The sequence below is a fragment of the Narcine bancroftii genome, chromosome 6, assembly GCF_036971445.1.
Source record: "Narcine bancroftii isolate sNarBan1 chromosome 6, sNarBan1.hap1, whole genome shotgun sequence".
NCBI lineage: Eukaryota > Metazoa > Chordata > Chondrichthyes > Torpediniformes > Narcinidae > Narcine > Narcine bancroftii.
This window is the reverse complement of record NC_091474.1, coordinates 227,098,589-227,121,622: the sequence shown is the minus strand read 5'-3', so window position 1 is coordinate 227,121,622 and position 23,034 is coordinate 227,098,589. Positions and strand designations below refer to the sequence as shown.

The following is a 23,034-nucleotide window of genomic DNA, read 5'->3' as shown; positions in this document are numbered from 1 at the left end:
CACTCTGGAGAAAACAACCCATGCTTGTCCATATATTTTCCCAAGATCGCTCTGATCCTCCACACTGCCAAGAATCTTACCATTAATACTATATTCTTCCATCATATTTGACCTACCAAAATGAACTACATCATACTTATCTGGGCTAAACTCCATCTGCTACTTCTCAGCCTGGTTTTGCATCCTATCACTCTCCCACTGTAACCTTTGACTGTCCTCCACGCAATCTACAACACCCCCGACCTTTGTGTCATCAGCAAATTTACTAACCCATCCCTCCACTTTCTCATCCAGGCCATTTATAAAAATCATGAACAGAACAGATTCCTGAGGCAAACCACTGGTCACCAACCTCCATGTAGATTATGACCCATCTACAACCACTCTTGCCTTCTGTGAGCAAGTCAGTTCCGGATCCACAAAGCAATGTCCCCTTGGATCCCCTGCCTCCTTACTTTCTCAAGAAGCCTTGCATAGGGAACCTTATCAAATGCCTTGCTGAAATCCATATACACTACATCTACTGCTCCTCCTTCATCAATGTGTTTAGTCACATCCTCAAAAAAATTTAATCAGCCTCAAAAGGCACGACCTGCCCTTGTCAAAGCCATGCTGACTATTCCTAATCACGTTACACCTCCAAACGTTCATAAATCCTGCCTCTCAAGATCTTGTCCATCAACTTACCAACCGCTGAAGTAAGACTCACTGGTCTATAAATTCCAGGGCTATCTCAACCCCCTTTCTTGAATAAAGGATTAACATTCGCAGCCCTCTAATCCTCCAGAATCTCTCCCGTCCCTATTGATGATTCAAAGATTATCTCCAGAGACTCAGCAATTTCCTACCTCATCTCCCACAGTAGCCTGGGATACATCCCATCTGGTCCCAGGGACCTATCCAACTTGATGCTTTCCAAAAGCTCCAGCACATCCTCGCTCTCAATATCTACATGCTCAAGCTTTTCAGTCTTCTACGAGTCATCACTACAATCACCAAGATCCTTATCCATAGAGAATACTGAAGGAAAGTATTCATTAAGTATCTCTGCCATTTCCTTCGGTTCCAGACACACTTTACCACTGCCACACTTGATGGGTCCTATTCTTTCTCATCTTATTCTCTAGCTCTTCACATACTTGTAGAATGCCTTGGGGTTTTCCTTAATCCTGCCTGGCAATACCTTATCATGACCCCTTCTGAATCTCCTAACTTCCTTTTTAAGATCCTTCCTGTTAGCCTTATAATCCTCTGGATCTCTAACATTACCTAGCTCTTTGAACCTTTTGAAAGCTTTTCTTTTCTTATTGACTAAATTTATTACACCATGGTTCCCGTGGCCTACCATAACTTTCCTGTCTCATTGGAATGTACCTATGTGGTACTTCACACAAATATCCCCAGAATATTTGCCACATTTCTCCTGTACTGTTCCCTGAGAACATCTGTTCTCAATTTAAGCTTCCAATTTCCTGCCTGATAGCCTCATAATTCCCCTTACTCTAATCAAACACTTTTCTAACTTGTTTGTTCCTATCTCTCTCCAATGCTATTGTAAAGGAGATAGAATTACGGTCACTGTCTCCAAAATGCTCTCCCACTGAGAGATCTGACACCTGACCAGGTTCATTTCCCAATAGCAAATCTCGTACAGTCTCTCCTCTTGTAGGAGAAACTACAAGAAACCTTCCTGAACACACCTAACAAACTCCATTCTATCTAAACCCCTTGTCAATTGATATTTGGGAAATTAAAATCTCCCATCATGGACAACTCTGTTAATCTTATATCTTTCTAGGATCTGTTTCCCTTTATGCTTCTAGAAATCCCTGTTACTATTGAGCGGCTTATATTTTTTTAAAAACCATCCAGTAAAGTTATTATTTCACCATAAATCCCATGCATCTGCACCTTCTGGATCAGCCTACCATGTGGACCTTGTTAAATAGATTACCAAATATAAAACAACATCCATTGCCCTACTCTCATCAACTTTCTTTGTCACCTCTCAACTGGGTACAACAAACACATGTTGGCTGCCCTAATATGATCATGGTTTCGATCTTAATCCTTAATTTTTACCTTAAATCTATGCCTCAATCTTTCCAAATGAATAACACCTTTTGTATTTATAAAATTTAGATCACCTACTCCAGCAAAACAGATCTATGCCCCTGGTGATTTTATAAACCTCTATTATGCTCCAGTGCTCCATGGAGATAAACCCCAGACTGACCAGACACTCCTTATAATTTAAGCCTACCAGTCCTGGCAACATTCTCATAGATCTTTTCTGCACCCTTTCCATGCGTGGGTGACCAAAACTGTGTACCGTACACTCATGTGTGATTTCACCAATGTCCTATTGTTGTGGACCATGGACTGACCTTTTGGACTGTGGACTGTCATTATAAAGGATGAATCTCTGCTAAGAACCCTGTGCAACTTGTGCTATAGCTGAGGCTGACTCGCCAATTGCTTGGAACTTTCAAGAACAAAGGGAAAATCCAGCTGTGAAGCAGAGAGCAGCAGAATGACAGTTGCAGTGGCAGTTAGGGCATTGGTTGGAGCGGCAGAGAGCAGCTGGAGAGCTGTGTGAAATCCCCACTTTGTTACGTTTCAAACCAGCATCAACAGAAGATAAAATTCAAAAGGGTTAAATTTTAATTCTATATTTATTAATGGCTATAATGTCTTAACACAATTAACACCATTATAAGTATCTATGGCAAATATACAGATATATTTATAAACAGTCAAAAATCCAGACCATTACAGTCAAAAAGGAAAAATCCCCCCAAAAACCCTAAGTCAGTCAAGTAAGTCAGTCTAAAAAACACATTCCACAGAATTCAATCTCAAAATTCGATGTCCAAGTTCATTTCTTTAACTGATAATAAAGGATGTCATAGTGAAAGTTGGAGAAAGAAATGACTGATGTTGAGTTGCAGTAAACTTACGAATCCTCACTTATGAGGCATGTGCATTTCACACAACTCTCCAGCTGCCCTTTGCCACTCCAACTGGCATTCTGTCACTCCAACTGCCGCTCTCTACTTCACAGCTGGATTTTCCCTTTGTCCTTAAAAGTTCCAAGCAATTGGCGAGTCAGCACTCAACTGTCCCACAAGTTGCACAGAGTTCTAGCAGAAATCCATCTTTTATAATGACAGTTTGCAGTCCAAAAGGTCAGTCCATGGTCCATAACACCCCTCACCCTCAAAGAAAATTTTGGTCTGTAAGAAGGTAGGTGTTACAATACAAAATAAAACTCTATGTTCATCTACAAGCATACGCAGAAACTAATTTCATTTACAAAGTTTGGCATCAGCAGTCACATTGTCCTTTCCCTTAATGTGTGTTATCATTGAATCATACTTTTGTAAAATCAAACTCCAAATTTAACAAGCTTCTATTCTTATTTTTCAGTTTACGTAATAAAAAAAACAATAAGTGGTTTCTGAGCTGTACAAATGTCAGCATCAAAATGTTGTAGCGCCAATTCAAGATCTAACAACTCTTTCTCTATGGTGGAATAATTCTTCTGATGATCATTAAACTTCTTTGAGAAGAAGGATACAGGATGGTCAGTATCATCATTGTTCTTCATTAACAGCACCGCACCCACAACTTCATCCCTGGCATCCACAGCTAAAGAAAATGGTTTCTCCAAGTCAGGTGACTTATGAACAGGTTGGTGGCATAAAATGGCCTTCAATTTTACAAATGCTTCTTGGCATCATTTCAACCAGACAAATTTTTCTCCCTTTTTAAGCAGTTTTGCCAGCGGGAGTGTAATATCTGCAAAGTTTTTACAAAACTTGCGATAGTAGCCAAGCATTCCCAGGAAGCTTCAAAGAGTTTTCTTACTAATTGGAACAGGGAACACAGAGATAGTGTTACAGGCTGTCTTTCAGCATAACCCAGATAAGTAACAGTTGCATGAGCAAACTCACTTTTACTTAGATTAACTGTGAGATTTGCTTTTGAAAGTCGATAAAACAATTCTTTGAACTCAAGGACATGCTCTTCCCACATGTCACTACTTATAGCTAAATCATCGATGTAAGCACCTGTGTACTTCAACCCCTGAATTACAGAATTAATCATTCTTTGAAATGTCCCCGGCGCATTCTTCATACAGCCCAGAATGTGTTACAAATGCAAAAATCTCTACTGCTATCCGTTAAAGGACCATACCAATAACCTTTCCACAAATCAATTTTAGTAAGAAATGTTTCCTTCCCCACCTTGTCTATGCAATCATCCACTCTAGGAATAGGATAAGCATCTCTTTGTCACAGCATTTACCTTCCTATAGTCATTGCAAAACCTAACAGTTTCATCTAGCTTAGGTGCTAAAACACAAGGTGAACTCCAATTTGAAGTAGACTTTCTAATGATACCATTCTTCAAAATGTAATCAATTTCCTGATCTACTAGTTTGCACTTTTCCATATTCATCTGATAGGGTGCTGTTTAATAGGTCTAGCATCACCTACATCAACATCATGATAACCAATGGAAAATTCTCTGAGGTACATCTGGAAATAAATTCTCAAATTTGAAAAGTACTGTCTCATTCTTTTCCTTTCTGAAGGTTGGAGATGAGCCAACTTTGTTTTCAAGTCCTGCAAAACCATGGAATTTTCCAACCTTGGCCTTATCAATTTTTGTGTCCCATGACCTTCTCTGAAACCTGTTTTATTTGACTCCTCATTATCCTGGTCGACAACCGTCACCTCTGCTGAATATTTCGTGTCACTGTGAGGCCACCTGCTCAAAATATGGCTTAATCATATTTATACATGGCCTGTTTCCACTCCGTAAATTGTCGTATGGTTATATGAAAGACCTGAGTTTCTCGTCTGCGATTGGGTGTTTCAATAATGTGATCTCATTAATTTTAGACTTAACTTCATATGGTCCTGAAAACCTAGCCCTAAGAGGATTTGAATGTGTAGGAAACACAACCAATACTGTCACCAGTTTTAAAATTTCTCATCTTTGCCTTGCAATCATACCAAACCATCTTCTGTTGAGTGGCCTTTGCCCTTCTCCATTGCCATTTCACAAGCTTTATGCAACCCTATCCTTAAATTTAAAGACATAATCCATCAAATTTAAATGAACATTATTATTAACCCACTGTTCCTTTAATAACATTAAAGGATCTCTCACCTCGTACAAAAACCAACTTGAACTAAAACCAAATGATTCTTGGACAGACTCCCTCACTGCAAATAAAAGCAAATGAACCCCTTCATCCCAATGTTTTCATTATCAAAACAATAAGTTTTCATCATGATTTTCAGGGTTGAATGGAACCTCTCCAAGCCCCTTGACTCTCTGGATGATATGCAGAAGGTACAATCTGCTTAACTCTCAATTCATAAACCACTTGTTGGAATGAGCCTGACAGAAAATTAGTCCCTTGGTCTGACAGAATTTCTCTAGGCAGGCTAACGAAGGTGAAAACCTTTAACAAAACCTTCACAATTGCCTTTGCTTTAATGTTTATCAGAGAAATAGCATCCGGAAACCTTGTGGCTGCACACATAATTGTCAACAAATACTGATTCCCAGCTTTGGTTTTAGGCAATGGGCCACACAGTCCACAATCACCTTTGAGAAAAGCTCACCGAAAGCAGGGATAGGTTGTAAGGGTGCCACTTGGAGACCCTGATTCGGCTTACCCATCACCCAACAAGTTGATGGGCCTGGCAAAAACTTACAATATCCTTTCTTAAACTAGGTCAATAAAATAGTTTCATTGTCTTCTTCACTTTTTTTCACCCTAAGGTGACCACCGAAGGGCATGCTATGAGCCAAAGTTATAATTTCATCCCTATAGGCTTTAGGGATCACAACCTGGTGCACTACAGCCCAATTTTCAATGGGAGAAACATCATGTGGTCTCCATTTTGTCATTAATACTCCATCATAACCCACTGGCACTGTCTTATCTTCCTCTTCAAAGACAGCCTTATCTCTCACTTCAGCAAGATCAGGATCCTCATTTTGTCTTGCTATCAACTCCAGTCTGGATAGCAATAACTCTGTAGCCTTAGGTTTACTATCCCTGCTTAGCTCTAATAATGAACATTGCTCAACCTTTACTAGGTCATTTCCACCTAAGTGCTGTTTTTGACTAATCACAGTCTTTATTTTCTGCCACATCATTTTTCACAGTCTTATCTGCATTGGCAATCTTTTAGACATTGCTCTTGTCATAGCACAAGCAGGGTAAATATCAGAGTCCCTCTCTGACTCATTAATGACTGACTTAGCTGTCATTCGTACTGCAGGAACAACCTTCCCCTCTGCCAAGTCATTGTCTTGTAACAGTGAAATTCCTTTCACAGGCAAGTTTGACCTAACTCCTATTGTAATAGGTTCATTAACCAAGGCTGATTTTAATACCATTCTGTGCAAAGGAATGGGCTCAGTATCACCATCAATACCTTTAATCAGATTTATTTTGCCAGTGTCAATTTCTTCACCAAATTCCAAAACATTCTCTAACACAATCAGTCCCAGTATCTCGCAAGAATTTCACTGACACGATTTTTAACCCTTCTTTAACTGAAACCAAGCCCTCAGTCACAAAAGGTTGGAATACATCCATAATTTTATTAGTAACTTTGGATCCTCCTTGGTTTCTATACTCTTCTCACTTTGAATACAAACATTCAGTGATACCTCTTTTTCAGCACAGGACAACTTGTGATCATGTGACCAGCCTTCTTAACAGTAGTGGCAAAGGAGTCCCCAAGGTTTTTTCTTTACCAACCTCCATTCATCTTTACCCCTAATACGACTTTCAGATTTACTCTCCAGCTTAATTGGATTATCCACGGTGCACTTTTGAAAAAAATTTGCATGATGTTCACTTAGGCTTATGTGTTAAAGCATATTCATCTGCTTACTTAGCTGACTCCTGCCAAGTTTTCACCTCTTTCTCACCCAAGTATGCTCTAATATCAAGAGGAACACATCTCTTAATCTCCTCAATTATTATCAATTCTCTCAATCAATTATATTCATTGTTTGCAGTCTTCAATGTGCACTACTGGTCAAAACGCACAACTTTTTCATAACCAATATCTGTATAAGATTGGGTTGTTGATTTTTAAAAAATCTATAAGCCTCTGGAACTGACTCAAACCTGGAGTGTAGCTTTTTTCACAATTTCATAATTAGTAACTTGCTCTGTGGTCGGGGCAGAATACACGTGTTGAGATTTTCCTTTAATTACACTTTGAAACATAAAAGACCATTCATTTTGTGGCCAATTTAAATTCGCAGCCAGTTTCTCAAAGTGCAGATATTTATTTATCTCAGCTTCCTCAAATAGAGGAACTCACCTAACTTCTCTACTGGCCATAAATCCCTCACTATGACCAAGAATTTAATCTCAGGGCTCTTCTTTCCTCATGTCATTTTCCACTCTAATCTTTTCCAGCTCATGTAGCCTAATTTTCTCCTCTGCTTCTAGCTCTAATATCTTCAGTTCAATTTCCAATCTCTTTTTATCTCTCAATTCCTTCTATTTCTAAATTCCTCTGTTCCATTTCTATGCCCAATTTCTTTTGTCTCTCGGCTGCCTCCAATTTTAATCTGTTTAATTCCAACTGTATTTGTTCGGAGGTTTTACTCTTGGGAAACTGCTCTAACACTTCTTCCAACTTTCCTGCTTCTATGTAGTGTTTTGTAATTTTTCCTCCTAATCTCCACTTTTTTCATTTGTAGTTCTACTGAAGCAACTTGTTGGCAATAGTTAGCCTTTTTCAAATTCTCAAGAGAGGGTAATGCCAAAAAAATCCTTCTATATCCATGGCTGCGGGTTTGATGCTGTTGATTTCACACAAACACTAGCTTTTAGTTATTTTCATCAAGGGAGTTTCCTAGACCAGACTGGAATTCCATCAATCACCAAGCTCCAGCTTGATTCAGACTCAGATGATTGATCACTAATCAATCGACCTCTAAGCTCCCAAATTTGTTTGAATCCTGGATGAGTCCTCACTTTGTTACATCGCAAACCAGTACAACAGAAGTTGCAATGCAAAAGGGTTAAATTTTAATTCTATGTTTATTAATAACTATTAACAATATAATGTCTTAACACAATTAACCCCACTATAAGTATCTATAGCAAATGTACAGATGCCATATATTTATAAACAGTGTGTATGTGAAAAACCCAGACCATTACAGTCTGTGCCCCATATTCAAAAAGGAAAAATCCCCCAAAAGCTCCAGGTCAGTCCATCAACTAAGTCAGCCCAAAAAAACATAGTCCATAGAATTCACTCTCAGTTCAATGTCCAAGTTCATTTCTTTAACTGATAATAAAGGACGTCGTATTGAATATTGGAGAGAGAAATGACTGATGTTGAGTTGCAGTAAACTTGCAAATCCTCACTTAAGAGGCGTGTGCATTTCACACAGCTCTCCAACTGCCCTCTGCCACTCCAACTGCTGTTCCAACTGCCGCTCTCTGCTTCACAGCAGGATTTTCCCTTTGTTCTCGAAAGTTCCAAGCAATTGGCGAGTCGGCCTCAGCTGTACCACAAGTTGCACAGGGTTTTTAGCAGAAGTACATCCTTTATAATGACAGTCCAAAAGGTCAGTCCATGGTCCATATCACTATAAAGTTGCATCATGACCTTCCTACTCTTGTATTTAATGCTCTGGCCAATGAAAGCAAGCATGCCAAATGCTGCCTTCACCACCCTATCTACCTTCATCACCATCGTGGAACAGGTCCTTCAGCATTCGGGGTAATCCCATTTGCTTGTATATCCTTCCAAATGCTTCCTATGCATGTATTTGTCCAAATGCCTTTTAATTGTTGTAATATATCTGCTTCTATGGTTTCCTCTCCAAACTCATTCCAGATATAGATACCCCCAAGTGAAAAAGCTGTCCTCTCATCTCTTGTAGTTTTAGAATTCAACCATAGGATACAGGAAGTGAATATTCACTTTATCTATGCCCCTCATGATTTGATATTCCTCAATACCACTTAACTCCAATGAAGACATCTACAAGAGGTGGTGTCTTAAGAAAGCAGCCTCTATCTTCAAGGACCCCCACCACCCAGGCCATGCCCTCTTCACTCTATTATTATCAGGAAAAAGGTACAGAAGCCTGAAGATGAGAACTAAGCAGCACAAGGACAGCTTCTTCCCCTCTGCCATCAGATTCTGAATGATTCAATGAGCCACAACACTGCCTTAAATTCACCTTTTCTTGCACTATTTATTTTGTAAGGTGATTTATATAAAAGTTTGAGCTGTGATGCCACAAAACAGCGAATTTTGTAACACATTGTAACATTCACCCCTCAGCCTACTTCTTTCTTTCTTTGGCTTGGCTTCGCAGACGAAGATTTATGGAGGGGGTAAAAGTCCACGTCAGCTGCAGGCTCGTTTGTGGCTGACAAGTCCGATGCGGGACAGGCAGACACGGTTGCAGCGGCTGCAGGGGAAAATTGGTGGGTTGGGGTTGGGTGTTGGGTTTTTCCTCCTTTGCCTTTTGTCAGTGAGGTGGGCTCTGTGGTCTTCTTCAAAGGAGGTTGCTGCCCGCCAAACTGTGAGGCGTCAAGATGCATGGTTTGAGGCGATATCAGCCCACTGGCGGTGGTCAATGGGGCAGGCACCAAGAGATTTCTTTAGGCAGTCCTTGTACCTTTTCTTTGGTGCACCTCTGTCACGGTGGCCAGTGGAGAGCTCGCCATATAACACGATCTTGGGAAGGCGATGGTCCTCCATTCTGGAGACGTGACCCACCCAGCGCAGCTGGATCTTCAGCAGCGTGGACTCGATGCTGTCGACCTCTGCCATCTCGAGTACTTCGACGTTAGGGATGAAAGCGCTCCAATGGATGTTGAGGATGGAGCGGAGACAACGCTGGTGGAAGCGTTCTAGGAGCCGTAGGTGATGCCGGTAGAGGACCCATGATTCGGAGCCGAACAGGAGTGTGGGTATGACAACGGCTCTGTATACGCTTATCTTTGTGAGGTTTTTCAGTTGGTTGTTTTTCCAGACTCTTTTGTGTAGTCTTCCAAAGGCACTATTTGCCTTGGCGAGTCTGTTGTCTATCTCATTGTCGATTCTTGCATCTGATGAAATGGTGCAGCCGAGATAGGTAAACTGGTTGACCGTTTTGAGTTTTGTGTGCCCGATGGAGATGTGGGGGGGCTGGTAGTCATGGTGGGGAGCTGGCTGATGGAGGACCTCAGTTTTCTTCAGGCTGACTTCCAGGCCAAACATTTTGGCAGTTTCCGCAAAGCAGGACGTCAAGCGCTGAAGAGCTGGTTCTGAATGGGCAACTAAAGCGGCATCGTCTGCAAAGAGTAGTTCACGGACAAGTTTCTCTTGTGTCTTGGTGTGAGCTTGCAGGCGCCTCAGATTGAAGAGACTGCCATCTGTGCGGTACCGGATGTAAACAGCGTCTTCATTGTACTTCATTGTAGTAGGCCTCAGCCTACTATACCGGAAATAAGACACAGCCTGTCTGACTTGCAATAACACAAACCTTCCAGTCCCACCAACATCATGGTGAAATCTCTACAACATCCTTTCATACTGTACTCCACACTGTACTGCAAGGTGGTCTCACCAACAATTTATACAGTCATATCATGATGTCCAAAATTCTGTCCAATACCCGGCCTATTAAAGGCAAGCATGTCAAATGTCTTCTTCACCACCCTGTCTATCTACGTTGCCACTTTCAGGGACCTATGCACCTGTAATCCTAGGTCTCTCTCTTCTACAACATTCTCCAGTGCAATCCAGCCCTGGTTAAACTTACCAAAGTTCAATGTCTCACACATGTCAATCAATTCTCTTTTCTGTTCTTTGGCCAATCTTCCGAACTGATCGAGATCCGATTGTAAAAGTTGATATCCTTCCTCACTGTCCACTACCTAACCAATTTTGGTGTATTTTGAAAAGTTACTAATCAAGTTCATTACTATTTATCCAAATTGTTAATAACGATAAGAAACAACAGTGGATGTAGCATTAACCCATGTGACACATCAATAATCAAAGCCCTTTTACCAGAAAACCAACTATAGAACATTACAACATAGAAAGAGGTTCTTTGGCCCTTCTAGTCTGTGCCAAACTATTATTCTGCTTAGTCCCACTCTCCTGCACCCAGACTGTATCCCTCCATATGCCTCCCATCCATATACCTGTCCAAATTTTACTTGAATGTCAAAATTGAGCATGCATTTATTAATTCAGCTGGCAGCTCATTCCACACTCCCACTACTCCTTTAAACTTTTCCCCTTTCACCCTTAATCCTTGTCCTCTAGTTTTTAATATACCCTAATCTCAGTGGAAAAAGCCATCTTGCATTTATCTATTCCATAGGTCCCCAAACATTTTAGACCATCAACCCCTTCATGGAATCCCTGATCCTTCATAGGCCCCCAGGCATGTACACATAAAGAAATAACTAGATAGAAAGATTTTCATTACATACTTGAAAATAAAGCTAAGGCTTTGCAAACAAGTAAATGATTACAATATTTGTAAAAAAAAACCTTTGCTTCTGGCTTGGGAAGATGCCAAATGGAGCTGGGTCCAGGTCTTCAGCATTGGCTCAACCGGTGTCAGTGATGATGACTCCATTGTCAACATAGGGTGCTTTGAAGAAGTCACCTTGGGATCTTGGGCGGAAGCTGGGACCTTGGGCTCCTGGGCAAGAACTGTGATCTTGGGGTCTACAATTCTTCTGACTCCAAATGTTCAATTGATTTCCACCCCCCCCCCCCTCCCCTACCCCCCTACCCCAGCATTTATCAACCTGCTTTTGTCCCCCTGGCATTTTTTGTCTAATTGGATAGTCCCATCGACCCCTCAGGGGTTGATATTGACTACTTTGGAACCCCCTAATCTGTGCTATCATAATTGTGTATACCTCTATCAAATCTCCCCCCATTCTTCTGCACTCCAGGGAATAATGTCCTAACCATTTGAACCTTTCACTGTAACTCAGATCCTCAAGTCTCAGCAACATCCTAGTAAATCTTCTCTGCATCTTTCAATATTATTGATAGCCTTCCTGCAGTTAGGTGATCAAGATTGCACACAATACCTCAGAAAGTGGTGTATCTAGGTAAAATAGCACCTATGGCAAGCACCGAAATTGCTGAAATCCCCCCATTAAAAACATCACACATAAAGTTGACAGTGGGAGGTTTTTGCACACACAGCTGGGCTAGTTTTGAAAATCAGCCACATGTGTATTTGGCACATGAGAGGTCATGAATTCCCGTTCCCTAAATCAGTACCATTCCTCACAGCAACGTTCATTGTAACCTGGTTAGAGTGGGACAGGCAAGTCTCTCTCTCTCTCTTTCTCTCTCTCTCTCTCTCTCTCTCTCTCTCTCTCTCTCTCTCTCTCTCTCTCTCTCTCCCCCGCCCCCCCCCCCCCCCCCCGCCTCCCGTTTAAGCCACTGTGCCTGCCATCCAATTAAACTTGTTTGCTTGGCTTGAGAAACACGTGCAGCCACTCCAGAGCTGGGCACAGGAGCACGTGCCATCGCACCAGTGGTGACTGAATGCCACCCCTCCCACACCCAAGGCCAGGCTGAACTGGTCTGACTGCGGAACCAAGAAGGGCAGCCTGTACCTGAATTTCCTTTCTCATCTTGGAATAACTCTGCCTAGCTTCAGTGGGGAACAGAACATACACATGGTGGAGGGGGTGGGGGGGGGGGGGGTGGGGTGAACTCTTGAATTCTCACTGCTGCAATTCCATGCTTACTTCAATGAAAACTATGACTCTCCCTTTGTTTTGCAAGACTCTGCAGGCCATGGATAACACAAGGTTCTCCTGGTGAAGATAAACATTGGGCAAGTCAGACACAGGCTTTTTTCTCCCCATTCCAGGCATATTGCAGGATTCAAACATAAATGTTGCTGCCACTTCAGGGCAATTATTCAGCGGGTCGCTTGCACCCCCTCTGAGGTCTGGTTTGCCTAGTAGTAGCGCTGGCCCTGGTGTAGTGCTGCAGGCCAGCATCTCATCGAGGCACTCTTGGCTGATCTGGCACCTTGCTCAATGCAGGATCAATGGGAAAAATGGCCGTCTTCCTTACCTATAATCCCCCATGCAGCTGGAACCTCTCTTGTTTCCCTGGAGCTGGCACTGGCAGAACAGTTCCAGCTGCATGGGGGAATTATGGTTAAGGAAGACAGCTATTTTGGCCATTGATCCCACATTGAGTGAGGTGCTTGAGTGGCCTGATGAGATGCCAGCCTGGAGTGGCCTGGTGAGGTGCAAGAGCGGCGCTTCGGGGTGCTCAAGTGAGCTCTGGCAGCACTGAAATGGAGATTTATTGTTGGGCTAGGGACTTGGATATTGGGTGGGTGAGGCAAAGACAAGTGACACCCAGGGCATGTGCCCTAGCTGCCATACCCTAGATATGCCTATGCCGATGACTCCGAACTTGGCCTCACCAATGCCTTGTACAACCTTACCAAAACATCTGAACTCCTATATTCAGTGCTGTGATTTATGAAGGCCAGTGTTCCAAAAGCTCTCTTTACAACTCTGTTTGTAATACCACTTTCAAGGAATTGCATATCTGAATTTCCAGATCCTTCTGTCCTACTGGACTCTTCAGTGCCCTACCATTTACTGTGTACGTCCTACTTTGGTTTGTCCTTCCAAAGTGCATTACCTCACATTTGTATGCCTTAAATTCCGCAGCCCATTTTTTCAGCTGGCTTTGAAAGCCTTCTTCACTGTCCACTACACCCCCAATTTTTGTGTCATCTGCAAATTTGCTGATCCAATTTACCACATTATCATCCAAATCATTGATAGAGATAATAAACAACAGTAGATCCAGCACCATTAGTCACAGGCCTCCAGTCAGAGAGGTAGTCATACACTACCACTCTCTGGCTTCTTCATAAAGCCAATGTTTAATCCAATTTACTACCTTCCTGACTAACCTCCTATGTGGGCCCTTGTCAAAGTCCTTACTAAAGTCCACGTAGACAACATCCACAGCATTTCCTATGTTAATTTTCCTGATAACCTCCTTGGAGAAACTAAGACTGGTTAAACACAACCTACCACACACAATCCTCCATTATTGATTCCTTCTACCCAGTCAATTTTGAGTCCAATTGTTCAGCTCGCCCTATATCCATACAAACTAATTTTCCAGACTAGCCTGCTATTCAAGACCTTGTGAAAGGCCTTGCTAAAATCCATAGAGATCATGTCCATTACCCTGCCCTTATCAGTCCTCTTGGTCACCTCTTCAAACAACGCCTTCAGATTTATGGCTTAGCTGTCTTCCAGAACTTCATCTCTGGCCAAAGAAGATGCAAATATCTCTGTAATTGATTCTTTCGTAATCAAAGATGCAGAATGAATTGCATAGCACCAAAATACATGTGTTACAGAACTGAATTTTTAAACTATCATCTGATGTATCACGTAGTTCAGTGCTTATGTAGATTGTTCTATGGATCTCCAATATCTGATAAACAACAAACGTTGTTCTCAAGGAATCTGCCAATATTTTAACTGAGAAGCCAATCTTCTTAAAGTCTGTTTCTGTAACATAAAATATCTAACATTGTAACTAAAAACTTTAAAATCACGTATAAATCTGGTGGCTCTCCTCTGAATATTTTCCATAAGATGTCTGAATTTAACATTTTATTATTCAAGGTCTTGTGTAAAGGACAGTACTTTTGTTTTGGGTTTCCATACCCCAACAATACAATCCAGTATTTTCTTTTGCAACATCCTCATGATACTTGTCTGTATTGGAAAATAATATCAGCTGCACAGCATCAGCTGATCACATTAGACTTTCTTTCTGCCCTTCAACCACACGACATGACACACAATTTCTTTCAAGGCTGCATAATGCTCTCCTGTTACCAGTTGCATTTTACCTCCAGGCCTTCCTTATCTCTCACCATGTGGGAAACAGCTGACCTCCATTTGAGGCGGCCCCCGTCCTGCACTAAAAGTGTGGCAGATATTAGGATAATGAGAAATGTTAGAAACAATAAACTTGAGCTTTCTGCCAAAATACAGTCCAACTTATCTGTAGTAGGGGTAATTTATCAAATGCTCACCAGAGCTCGTATTCTAACTTTAGTGTAGTTTATAGCAACACTAAGCTCACATTTTTAATGCTAAAAAATAAAAAAAATCATAACTTGAACTCATTGTATACTTATACAATTTTACTCATCTTTGGAGTAATGAATCATCGAATTGTTAAAATAATGCAAGAGCCATTGCATTGGTGGTTCCTGTCAACAAAGCAAGGTACCTTTGTCCCACCTTCTCACATAAGGTCCAAAGCTCTGCGGTCTTCATATCATTCCATGTCAAAGTGCATTTTGGATCTGATGAGGTTTCACCTCCTACAGCCTTTCAGATCTTGTGATCTTGTGAAGTACTTAAGCTGTAAACAATTCCAGCATAACCTCCTGCTCATATAGTATATTCTATACCATTAGCAAGAAAGGCATCCCATGTGTTTTTTTTTAACCCACCTGAACACCTATTATCTCAATGTTATTCTAATTTAAATGTCTGTGATGTCCAAAGCATCGCTGATCAGATTGGGTTTAATTTAGCTTGGTAAAAAAGTGAGGCTTTTCAAATGTTTTTTATTTGGCTATTTGTTTTGATGGCATTTTTTTTTGTTTGAGTTCTGGAGTATAAACATAAAAACAGATATGGTCATTTTCTTCCATGATCTCCTTCACATATTTACAATTATTATTTAAAATTTTAGTGTATTTGCAGGTTGTCAGATTCCATATCCAAAGCGAGAATTTCTAAATGAAGATGAATCAGAAGAGAAAGGTGACAACAAGGTAGGATGGAAAGTATTGGATGGAGTTCATGCCTAATGCATATTTAAACATGGCCAAGCTGTATTCTTGGACTAATTTTCAATGAACGTCAATTTATTTAGTTCATGATTTCACCACTTTTAAACATAGAGTTTTAATGTTGAAATATACATTTTCATCATATATCTAACAATCATATAATAGAATTATGGTAATTTAACAAATAGAACCATTAAGCAATTCAAATGGACAGATCATACTGCAAGCTTAAGAATATTTACTTTCCGTTATATTGATTGCTGGTAACAAAGACAATTATTCATTTTTAAAGCTCTTTATAAAATGTTTTATAAAATAGTTTTTGGCACATGATGGTTTAGAAGTATTTAGTTTATGCATTATGGTAACTACCACATCACTTCATTATATATCATATCTATTCATGTGATTGTCAAATTTTTTTGGACCAATTTTTCAAGTCAAATTTGAGGGGTCAACTTTTGACCGCAGTAAGAACCTGTGTCATTCAAGGCATTGGGAGTTGGTAAGTCTGCGTTCGGGGAGTTGGGAGCTTGGATGGGCGGGCAGCCGAGGCGAGGCTCCACAGACTGGGCATTGGGAGCTCGGAGGGTGGGCAGTTGGGGTGTCGGGAGCTCAGATGGCCAAGCAGGCGGGGCCAAGAAAAGGCGGGGTCAACTTTTAACAGTCATACGAAAATACATTATTTTTGGGCCAAAAAGGGGCAGGGATGGGTTGACTGTTACACAGTATCAACAATTACACAAGTATATGCAGTAAATGAGATTGCTGTGAATTGCTCCTTTTCATTACACAAGTCCATAAGATATAGGCTGAATAGCCTAGTTCTGCTCCTATTGAGTCTGCTCCACCACTTAATTGTGAGATGATTCATTTTCCCATTCAGCCTCACTGCCAGGCCTTCTCCCCATAGCTTTTTATGCCATGACTATTCAAGAACTCATCAATTTCTGCCATAAAGACTCCTTATGACAGCCTCTACACCACCTGTGGCAACAAATTCCACAGATTTGCCATCCTCTGGCTGAAGAAATTCCTATGGATCTCTGTTCTCAGAGGATACCCTTCAATGCTGAAGTTGTGCCCTCTTGTCTTAAACGCTTCCATCAAGGAAAACAACCTTTCTACATCTACTCTGTCCACACTTTTCAACATTCAAAATGTTTTAATGAGATACACAATGAGTACAGGCTGAGAGCTGTCAAACACTCCTCACTGAGGAGAACTGAGGAACAAAGGGATCTGGAAATACAGATACATAATCCCTAAAAGTGGCATCACAAGTAGACAGAGTTGTAAAGAAAGCTTTTGGCATCATAGCCTTCATAAATCAAAGTATTGAGTACAGGAGTTGGGATGTTATGGTGAGGTTGTATAAGACATTGGTGAAGCCAAATTTGGAATATTATGTGCAGTTCTGGTTACCAAATTATAGGAAGGATATCAGTAAGATTGAAAGATTGCAGAGAAGATTTACCAGGATGTTGCTGGGTCTTCAGGAGTTGAATTACATGGAAAGATTAAAAAGGTTAGGACTTTATTCCTTGGAGTGAAGAATAATAAGGGGAGATTTGATAGAGGTTTACAAAATTATGAGGGGTCTAGACAGAGTAAATGCAGGTAGGCCCTTTCCATTTAGATTAGGAGAGATAAATACTAAAGGATGTGGCTTTAGGGGAAAGGAGTAAGGTTTAGGGAAACATTAAGGGGAACTTCTTGACTCAGAGAATAGTTGGAGTGTGGTACGAGCTACCATCTGATGTGGTAAATGTGGGTGCACTTTTAAGTTTTAAGAATAAATTGGATAGATACATGGATGGGAGAGGTCTGGAAGGTTATGTAATGGGTGTTGGTCAGTGAAACTTGTGGAATGATGATTCAGCACAGACTAGAAGGGCCGAATAGCCTGTTTTCTGTGCTGCAGTTTTCTAGGGCTCTATGATAACCCTTTCATTCTTGGAATCTTCCTCGCGAATATTCTCCAGCGTTAGCACTGTAGAGGTGCTATGGCGGCACGACAACTCCCAGGATGCATCAAACTGGCCATGTGACGTCAGTGTGTGATCCTGGCTTTTAAAAGATTGCGTGGGTGATGAAGGGTAAATCCGTTTGATTCACTCTAGAAACGCCTTGTGTGGTTATTTCGTCGTGTCCACTACGATTCCAGTGGCCACAATTGGTGACCATGATGAGTCCAAAAATATATTTTTGGACAAACATGGACTCTGCAGCCGTTGCTGTGAAGCTACCACCTTTCTGGACAGCTGAGCCTGAACTGTGGTTCCAACAGGCTGAAGCACAATTTCACCTTCGCCACATAGAATTGGACACCATTTGTTATTACTATCTTGTCGGTGACTTCCTACAGGATCCACCACAGACCAGCAGGTATGATGCTTTAAAAGCACTTTTATTACATGTATAAGGTATACCTGTAGAGAAAGGGCAGCCAAACTACTATATTTTGATGGGTTGGGAGACCGCACCCCTTCAGAACTCATGGATGAAATGTGTTCCTGGCAGCTGTCGAAAGGCTCAATATGTTATCCAAGCAGCTCTTTTTAGAGTGAATGCCAGATGATATCCACTTGTTATCCAAGTGTTCATTTGAAGATCCCAAGGGCTGTAGCAGTGGAGGCAGACATTCTATGGCTAACTAAAAAGCACAGCAAGGAAAAACAAGTCTTCACATCCAACCCCTCTGATATTGATCCAATGTTACACTCGAGTGCTCTTAGCACATCGCTCCCTACAAGCAGGCAATGCCCCAAGAGAAGCAAGCAGCCTGTGGACACCTCGTCTTGGTGTTATTACCACATCCGTTGGGGAGTAAATGCCCACCCTGCCCATTTGCGGGAAACACCCAGGCCAACCGCCAGTAAGGGCTGTGGCGGTTGGCAAGAAACCTGCAAGCCTACTGTATGTATGGGACCAGTTGTCCCAGTGAAAATTTCTGGTGGACACGGGTTCAGAAGTTAGTGTATTTTCACCCACCAGTTTTGACACACGCCATCCTACCACAGACCTGCAACTACGAGCAGTTAACAGTTCCAACAATCCAACCTTTGGCACCAGGAAGATGAATGTCAAGTTTGAGAATCATCTCTACACTTGACCACTTATTATAGCAGCAGTATCCCGATCTTTTCTTGGTGCAGATTTTCTTTAGGCTCATTCATTCCTCATCAACTTAAAATGGCGCTGGCTAATAGATAGGACTGCTTTACAGACCATTCCTCTGGCAGACATCTATACCCCTGCTCTGTGCCTTCAAATATTAAGTAAACCAGTAGATGAATTCTCCAAGCTGTTGGAAAATTTCCCTGAGATTACTACTCTACAATTTTCTGCCTCCACTGTAAAGCATGATGTTACTCACCACCTTTGTACTAAGGGTCCTCCTATCCATACTAAAGCGCCCCGCTTGCCTCCAGAGAAGCTGCACTTAGCTAAGGAAGGGTTTGCCAAGATGGAGTAACTAGGCATAATTCATAGGTCTGACAGTCCCTGGGCATCTCCATTACATATGGTCCTGAAACACAGTGGAGCTTGGCGACCTTGTGGAGATTACAGGCGGCTTAACGACACCACCATCCTGGATTGTTATTTGATACCTTATATTCAGGATTTCTCAGCTAATTTGCATGGAGTGAAGATCTCCAAAATAGTCTTGGTGCATGGCCATCACCAAGTCCCAGTAGAGCCGGAAAACTCCAAAATCAGCAATAATTACCCCGTTTGGGTGGTTCAAATTTTTACAAATGCCATTCAGATTAATGAATGCCGCTCAGTTATTTCAATGGGTGATGGATGCTTTAGTACGTGGTATGACCAATGTCTTTATTTACGTCGATGACATTTTAGTGGCCAATGGAACTAAGGAAGAGCATTTGGAACATCTTCTTACACTTTTATTCGTCTTCAAAAGTTTGGACTGACCATTAATCTGGATAAATGCATTTTTGGACAAGAAATGATTGAATTCTTGGGGCATAGGATTACTCAGGAAGGCATGACTCCACTGCCATCCAAAGTTGAGGCCATTATCAAGTACTCAAGACCTGCTACAATTAAAAAGCCTGCAGAAATTCTTTGGAATGTTAAATTTTTACTGTTGGTTTCTTTCGGGAACACCTCATATCATGAAGCCTCTTTTCAATTTGCTGTCCAGAAACGCCAGAACCATCCTTGGACTGAAGAAATGCCTTCTTGAAGACGAAATATTTGCTGACTATGCTCAGCTACCCAGTTTTAAATGCAGCCACTGCCCTTTCTACAGACGCTTCCAGTATGGCCATAGGAGGTGCACTTCATCAATATGTCAATGGGCAATGAAACAGTTAGCATTCTTCAGCCACCATCTTCATGAAGCAGAGAAGAAATACAGTGCTTTTGATAAGGAGCTTTTGGCTATTTACTTGTCTGTTCGACATTTCTGTTATTTTTTGGAAAGCAGAGATTTTACTATGTACACCCACCACAAGCCCTTAACATTTGCATTTTTCACGGTCACAAAGCCCTTGTCAACTCAACAACAATGGCAATTATTATTCATTTCAGAATTCTCCACAAAAATACTACATATTTCTGGAAAAGACGATGTAGTAGCTGATGGACTTTCCTGCTCTGCTCCACTTGAGGTTTCATCTGTAGATCAAGGTATTGACTACACAGCTTTGGCCTCGGCCCAAGAACATGACCACTAGAAGAATGCTTATCGGACTGCAATCATGAACCTACAATTGAAAGATGCCCAGTTTGGATTTAATGGCAAACTACTCCTCTGCGATATATCACTCTCAGTAGTTCCGGAATCGAATAGATCAACCGTTCGTATGGTTTCTCTCAGGTTTGTGTGGCACGGTCTTAAAAAAGATGTTACATAAATGGCGAGGTCTGCATTGCCTGCCAAAATGCAAAAGTTCAGCAGCCATACTAGACACCACTGTAATTCTTCCCGGCAGTTACTCGGCGTTTTGCTCATGTTCATGTGGACATCGTTAGTCCGCTTTCTGTTTAAAGAGGATACTATTATCTTTTACAGTAATAGACAGGTATACGCCGAGGACCGAGGTTTTGCCTATGGTAAATGGTACTACAGATACTTGTGCTCGGGCGTTCATCAGTTCCTGGGTGTCTCGTTTTGGTTTACCAGTCCATGTTACCTCGGATAGAGGCCCACAATTTACGTTCTCACTGTGGATGACCTTGTCTCGCATGCTTAGTACAACAATTCATCATACGAATGCCTATCATCCCCAGGCCGATGGAATGGTGGAAAGATTTGATTGACATCTCAAGTCAGCCTCGATGACTCGGTTAGAGGGCTTGAACTGGCCTGATGAGCTGTCCTGGGTATTACTGGGCATTAGAACAACTCCAAAGGAGGACCTTCAAGCTTCATCTGCGGAGCTTGTGTATGGCGCACCATTGGTAATTCCAGAGGAGTTCGTCCCCTACCATTCCAACTACAACAATGATCCTAAGGGAGACGGTAGGAAAATTGACCCCTATATCACTATTGTCACGTGGAGAACACTCTTCTTTTGTGCCTGAAGACCTCAAAATCTGCAAATATGTCTTGTTCCGAAGCTTGGTCAACCTTTGCAGACGCTCTACAAAGGACCTTATAGGATACAGACAAACTTGGTTGACCTGTATTTTGGACATTGGAGGAAAGCCACAGTCTTTCACTATTGACAGGCTTAAACCAGCTCATGTGAACAAGTCTTCACCATTGCAGCAACCAACAGTCCATCGCGGAGGTTGACCACCTAAAAGAAAGACAAACCTTTCTTCTGGTTCTGATGGGAGGCCATGTAGCGGCACTATGGCAGCGCTACAGCTCCCAGGAGGCATCAAACCAGTCATGTGATGTCAGTACGTGATGACGTCAGCTCATCAAGCGCATGATTTGGCCTTTTAAAAGGTTGCCCGGGTGATGAAGAGTAAATCCGTTTCATTCACTCTAGAAGCACCTTGTGTGGTTTTTTTCGTTGCATCCACTAAGATTCCAGAGGCCACAGCACATCGTTTCTTAAATGAGAAGCCCAAAATTGCTTATAGTACTCCAAGTGAGGTCTCACCTGTGCCTTATAAAGCCTCAACATCACATCCCTGCTCTTGTTTTCTATTCTCTTGAAATAACTGCCAGCATTGCATTTGCCTTTTTCACTATCGACTCAATGTGCAAGTTTACCTTCAAGATGCCCTTTGCATCTGGTATTTTTAATTTTCTCCTCTTTAAAAAAATAGACTGCTCATTTCTTTTTTCTACCAAAGTGCATGACCATATACTTTTTGACATTGTATTTCATTTTCTACTTCTCTCCCCATTCTCCTAATGTGTCTAAGTCCTTCTGCAGCCTCCCTGTTTCCTAAACGTGCGCCTTCACCTATCTTTGTATCATCTGCAAACCTGACCACAAAGCCATTCATTCTATAATCCACATCATTAATATACAACATAAAAAGAAGTGACCCCCCCCCCCCCCACACACCAACCCCTATGGAACACCACTAGCAACTAGCAGCCAATCAGAATATGAGGCCTGTATTCCTTTACAGTTTTAGTTGTTCCTTGTGATTTGTTGTGGCTTGAAACCACTCGTTAGCTATTAACTTATATATGGACATAAAGAGAAGACAAAGTGCAATCAAGGATAGGATGAAAAGAAAACTGGAATAGCTTGAAAACAAAATCCAAACAGAAAATATTTGGAATGCACAACAGAAAAGTAGTAAATATTTAAGGTATAACTTCAACAGTTGATAAATGTGTTTTATTTTCTGAAGAAGATAGTAGACGAACTGAGAATCTAACTACTGGTACTTGGTGATCAAGTTCACAATCAACAAGTTTTGACCTTTTGAATAGATTTCAGCATGTTTTTATATTTGCTAATGCATACTGGCAAATGCAAAACTGAAATGATTTGTTTTCCCTTCTAAAGATTGCTCAGATTTACCATTCCTTGAAAGAGTGTTAACAAGCAAGTTCCTTAAGGCTCCTATCACTGACGAGAGGTGTATTTAGAGCTTTCGCTGAAATTCACACCCATTTGAGCATCTGATCTCTGATACTTTCCACCAAGCATATGGAAAACTCCTTCCTCCAGGAATGACATT

At 41.4% G+C, this 23,034-nt stretch overlaps 2 protein-coding genes across 7 annotated transcripts in view; one reads left to right on the top strand and one right to left on the bottom strand.

Annotated features, from left to right (window-relative positions):
- The window catches only part of LOC138737101 (large ribosomal subunit protein eL39-like), a 34,559-nt gene extending 31,498 nt beyond the window's left edge, over positions 1 to 3,061 (bottom strand). For 2 of the 3 annotated variants that reach the window (XM_069887617.1, XM_069887618.1), the window contains exon 1: positions 2,388 to 2,424. In XM_069887617.1, the coding sequence (XP_069743718.1) occupies positions 2,388 to 2,409 (22 nt within the window). In that variant the 5' untranslated portion in view covers positions 2,410 to 2,424. Of the gene's footprint in view, positions 1 to 2,387 lie in introns of all 3 variants that reach the window. The other variant, XR_011340768.1, reaches the window with a different exon arrangement.
- The window catches only part of LOC138737099 (cyclin-dependent kinase 19), a 238,675-nt gene that overhangs the window by 169,782 nt on the left and 45,859 nt on the right, over positions 1 to 23,034 (top strand). For all 4 annotated transcript variants that reach the window (XM_069887604.1, XM_069887602.1, XM_069887601.1 and 1 more), the window contains one exon: positions 15,807 to 15,888. In XM_069887604.1, coding sequence (XP_069743705.1) covers positions 15,807 to 15,888 — 82 coding nt within the window. The remainder of the gene's footprint in view (positions 1 to 15,806; positions 15,889 to 23,034) is intronic.